Here is a 5183-nt window from a genome sequence, read left to right on the forward strand (position 1 = left end):
AATCAAGTTTTAAAAGTTCATGTATGATAGATCTAATTTAACGTTGTTAATGATCTTGAGATAGTTTATTTTGATTGTTATTACTTCTCGTGTAGTTTATTTCCTTGTTTCCTTTCTTCACTGAGCTATTAAACTGCTGGAGCCTTTGGGCTTATATCATCTTGCTTTTCTAATTAGGGTTGTAGCTTAGCTAGTAATAACAACAACAACAACAACAAAAACAGCGACAACAACAACAACAACAAAAACAGCGACAACAACAACAACAACAACAACAACAAAAACAGCGACAACAACAACAACAATAATAATAATAATGATAATAATAATAATAGTAAGGATAATAATAATAATAATAATAATAATAATAATATGAAAGTTCTTATGTTATCTTTCCCTGAATCAAAATATTAGTCCCACGGTGCCGAATATGATCCCAAGGTTGGGTTTAGGACCCCCGGGATGGATGTGAGGTCATATATAACATTAGGTCACGCCTGATGCGATCTCCTAGATTAGAATTATAAAAAAAAAATATTTTTTTAGTATCTTATTGCAATGTTGATGTTGATATTTGATAGTCTGAATGATTGCCTTAGTGTTCTATCTTGTTTCTCTTCCTCTTGTTTTGTTAAAGTTTTTTATAATTTATATAGGATATATTTATTTTAATGTTGTTATTATTCTTAAAATATTCAATTTTTCCTTGTGTCATTTCCTCACTGGGCTATTTTCCCTGTTGGGGCCCCTGGGCTTATAGAATCCCGCTTTTCCAACTAGGGTTGTAACTTAGCATTTAATAATAATAATAATGATAATAATAATAATAATAATAATAATAATAATATTCTTATTATATTTTGCTTTTTATTTGTTTCTTATCTAGATTTTCTTTTTCTTCTTTATCGATAACTTTTGTATTTATTTGTTATTTTTTCTTATCTATGAAATTATTTCAAAATATATAATTTCCAAGAATATGTTTATTTGTTTCTTATTCAGATTTATTTTTCTCCTTTTAAGGCTTAAAGGTTTAAAGGCCGCTCATGTATGGCAGAGACAAGGGACAGTAACATTGCCCCATCTAGCAGGACAATGCCTTAAAGAGTGACCATATATCTATCTATCTATCTATCTATCTATATATAATATATAATATATATATATATATATATATATATATATATATATATATATATATATATATATATATATATATATATATATATATATATATTATATGATCAGAGCCCAAGCTAGCACCATGGAGGGCCAGGCAATGGCTGCTAATGATTCAGCAGATAAACCTATAGGCTCCCCCAAATCCCCCATCCTAGCTCACAACGATGATGTGGTTGCAGCGACCAAAGGAACTAACGAGTTTGAGCGGGACTCGAACCCCAGTCAGGGACGTTACTACATCGGCCATATATTTTCATTATTTCAAAATTTATAATTTCCAAACGTGAGAAGGTTCTCCTGCAAAAGAATTTTTTTTTTTTTTTTTTTTTTTTTTTTTTTTTTTTTTGAGGTAATATGAGGCAAATAGTATGTCTCTTGAAAGTAGAAAAAATCTCTCTCAGGCAAGCTGTTCTGTTTCCTCATTTCCTTCCTTACTGGGTTATTTTCCCTGTTGGAGACCTAGGGCTTATAGTATCCCTCTTTTCCAGCTAGGGTTGTAGCTTAGTAAATAATAATAAATTTTATGTTTTATTATTTTCTCACTGCTTTTCCAACAAGGGTTGTGGCTCAGCGAGTAATAGGCCTAATAAACTTTGTTTTCTTATTTCCTTTCCTCACTAGGCTATGTTCACTGTTGGAGTCTCTGGGCTTATAACATCCCATTTTTATAGCTAGGGTTATAGCTTAGTAAGTAATAATAAATTTTATGTTTTCTTATTTACTTTCCTCACTAGGCTATTTTCCCTGATGGAACCACTGGGTATAATTATAGCATCCCGCTTTTTCAGCTAGAGTTGTAGCCTAGCAAGTAATAATATTTTTTTTTTATCCTTTCCTCACTAGACTATTTTCTCCGTTGGGGCCTTTGGGCTTATAGCATCCCATTTTTCCAGCTACGGTTATAGCTTAGCAAGTAATAATAAATTTTGTTTTCTTATTTCCTCACTGGGCTATTTTCCCTGTTGGAAGCTTTGGGCTTATAGCATCCCACTTTTCCAGCTATGGTTATAGCTTAGTAAGTAATAATAAATTTTATGTTTTTTTATTTCCATTCCTCACTAGGCTATTTTCCCTGATGGAACCATTGGGTTTATGGCATACCGCTTTTTCAGCTACGATTGTAGCTTAGCAAGTAATAATAAATTTTATGTCTTTTTTTTATTTCCATTCCTCACTAGGCTATTTTCTCTGTTGGGGCCTTTGGGCTTATAGCATCCCATTTTTCCAGCTAGGGTTATAGCTTAGCAAGTAATAATAAATTTTATGTTTTCTTATTTCCTCACTAGGCTATTTTCCCTGATGGAACCATTGCATTTATAGCATCCCGTTTTTCCAGCCAAGGTTGTAGCTTAGCAAGTAATAATAGATTCTGTCCTTATTTCCTTTCCTCATTGGGCTATTTTCCCTGATGGAACCATTGGTTTTATAGTATCCAGCTTTTCGAACAAGGGTTGTAGCTTCGCAAGTAATAATATATTCTATGTTTCCTTATTTCCTTTCCTCACTAGGCTATTTTACCCTGATGGAACCATTGGGTTTATAGTATCCCGTTTTTCCAGCCAGGGTTGTAGCTTAGCAAGTAATAATAGATTCTGTTTCCTTATTTCCTTTCCTCATTGAGCTATTTTCCCTGATGGAACCATTGGGTTTATAATATCCTGCTTTTTCAGCTAGAGTTGTAGCTTAGCAAGTAATAATAGATTCTGTTTCCTTATTTCCTTTCCTCATTGGGCTATTTTCCCTGATGGAACCATTTGTTTTATAGTATCCTGCTTTATGAATAAGGGTTGTAGCCTAGGAAGTAATAATGATAAAGATTAACTAATGTGTTACCCGTGTTCATTGCTGTGTACGTAAATCGGTGATCAATAAGATTTGTTTTTACAGAAGTTCAATTATCATTCGTCATAGGATTATCGTGTTGCTCATTTTGTTCTAAATCCTCCTTGGTAGTGACAATGAAAAATATCGTCATAATTACAGTTGAAAAAAAAAAAAAAAAAAAACGCAATTTTGATCGGAAATTCCCAGTAAAAATATGTTGTTTTCAGCCGCATTTCGGTGAAATACAGGCGACCGTAATTTAACCCTTCTTTTACGGGTTGGTGACGGCAATATCCCTCCTTTACGTCAATGCATCTGTTTTTAAAACGGCAAATGTCTGGTAACATTTAATTCATGATTTTTACCGTATTTTACGGCAAATCTTTAAGTGTATGCAATTGCTTATTTCCATGGCTGGAATTATGTCAATAGTACTGGCTTGAATCTGTAAATGTATATGAAGACTACCTTGGGGAATATTAATGAATATTGGTCCACCTTCATACAAAACATTAACACCAACTCTTCTTGTAATTAATAAAATTTTCAAGAGACATTATCCATAGAAATTGACACTCGAGACTACAATTTATTTTGCAATCTTATAGAGACTTAGTTGTATGTGGACATATACAGTAAAACATTTAAAGGTTTAAAGGTTTAAAGGCCGCTCATGAATGGCAGAGGCAAGGCACAGTGATATTACCCTATCGAGCAGGACAGTGCCCTAGAGACTGACTATATATACATATGATCGGCGTAAAAGCCCCCTCTCCACCCAAGCTAGGTCCAAGGAGAGCCAGGCAATAGCTGCTGATGATTCAGCAGATGCACCTATAGGCTCCTCCAAAACCCCCTATTCTTAGCTCACAAGGATGGTGAGGTTGCAGTGTCCAAAGAAACTAACGAATTTGAGCGGGACTAAAACCCCAGTCTGGCGTTCACCAACCACATTTTATAAAAACTTGCTATGCAATATAAAGAAAACTTGCAAGACACTAAATCTTCAAGACTTTTCCAATTTTTTTTTTCAATCTAAAACAGACTTGGTTGTAAGGGGACAGAGCTAGAAATATCACACTTATACATTTGCATTTAATCTTTTGAAAACTTAATATGCAAGATAAAATTCGCTGGACAATATTTTTTTTAAACTATTCCATTTGATTTTTATTCAGTTATTAGTGTACGCGATTCGTCAAAAATGTCGGCAAAATATTTAGATATGTACATATATACAAATATATGTATATCTATATTATATATAATGTATATATATATATATATATATATATATATGCACGTATATATATTTAAAATGTTTATAAATGTATATAATATATATACATATATATACATATATATATATATATATATATATATATATATATATATATATATATATATATATAGAGAGAGAGAGAGAGAGAGAGAGAGAGAGAGAGAGAGAGAGAGAGAGGGGGGGTATATATCTATATATACAGTATAGGCCTATATATATATATATATATATATATATATATATATATATATATATATATATATATATATATATATATAAAACAGACACTTGCTCTTCATTATATAGAGGAGATTGAGTAGCGTAGATGATACACCATCTTATAATACCAGTAAAACGAACAGTCTCCCCTTTGCACACCATTCCCTAGGCTTATAAAAGCCAGTAGTTTAAAGATGCGACCAGCATAAACAACAATTATCTCGAAATGGTACGATGGTAACATATCGCCTTTTGTCGACAAATTTCGAGACGCGACAACCTGACGAATGTCTTCAAAACTCCCTTTACCGACACCGCCACCAGGGGTCCTGTTCTCCTCCTCCTCTTCCTCCTCCTCCTCCCTCATCTTCTCCCTCCTCCTCCCCCTTCCCCCTCCCCCTCCCTCAACCCGTACGTGTTAGTGGACGTTGCTGGTGTTAATTTAAGGGAGGAATTATTGCTTTTAATCACGCAACGGATACTGGTAACTCAACTCTCTTACCCCACCCCACCCTTTCTCTCGTCTTTTCCTTTATTAGTTCTCTCTCTCTCTCTCTCTCTCTCTCGCTCTCTCTCTCTCTCTCTCTCTCTCTCTCTCTGTTTATTCGTTTATCACGAGCGTGCGCGCACATATACACACATACACACTCATATATATATATATATATATATATAT

The 5183-nt window shown here is 33.5% G+C and overlaps 1 protein-coding gene across 1 annotated transcript in view; it reads left to right on the forward strand.

Annotated features, from left to right (window-relative positions):
* Positions 1-1264: 1264 nt before the first annotated feature.
* LOC137659687 (MAP7 domain-containing protein 3-like) overlaps positions 1265-5183 on the forward strand; it is a 17082-nt gene continuing 13163 nt past the window's right edge. The window contains exon 1 of the mRNA XM_068394511.1: positions 1265-1403. Within this exon, the coding sequence (XP_068250612.1) occupies positions 1265-1403 (139 nt within the window). The remainder of the gene's footprint in view (positions 1404-5183) is intronic.

The sequence above is a fragment of the Palaemon carinicauda genome, chromosome 20 (assembly GCF_036898095.1).
Source record: "Palaemon carinicauda isolate YSFRI2023 chromosome 20, ASM3689809v2, whole genome shotgun sequence".
In the NCBI taxonomy this organism is placed as follows: Eukaryota; Metazoa; Arthropoda; class Malacostraca; order Decapoda; family Palaemonidae; genus Palaemon; species Palaemon carinicauda.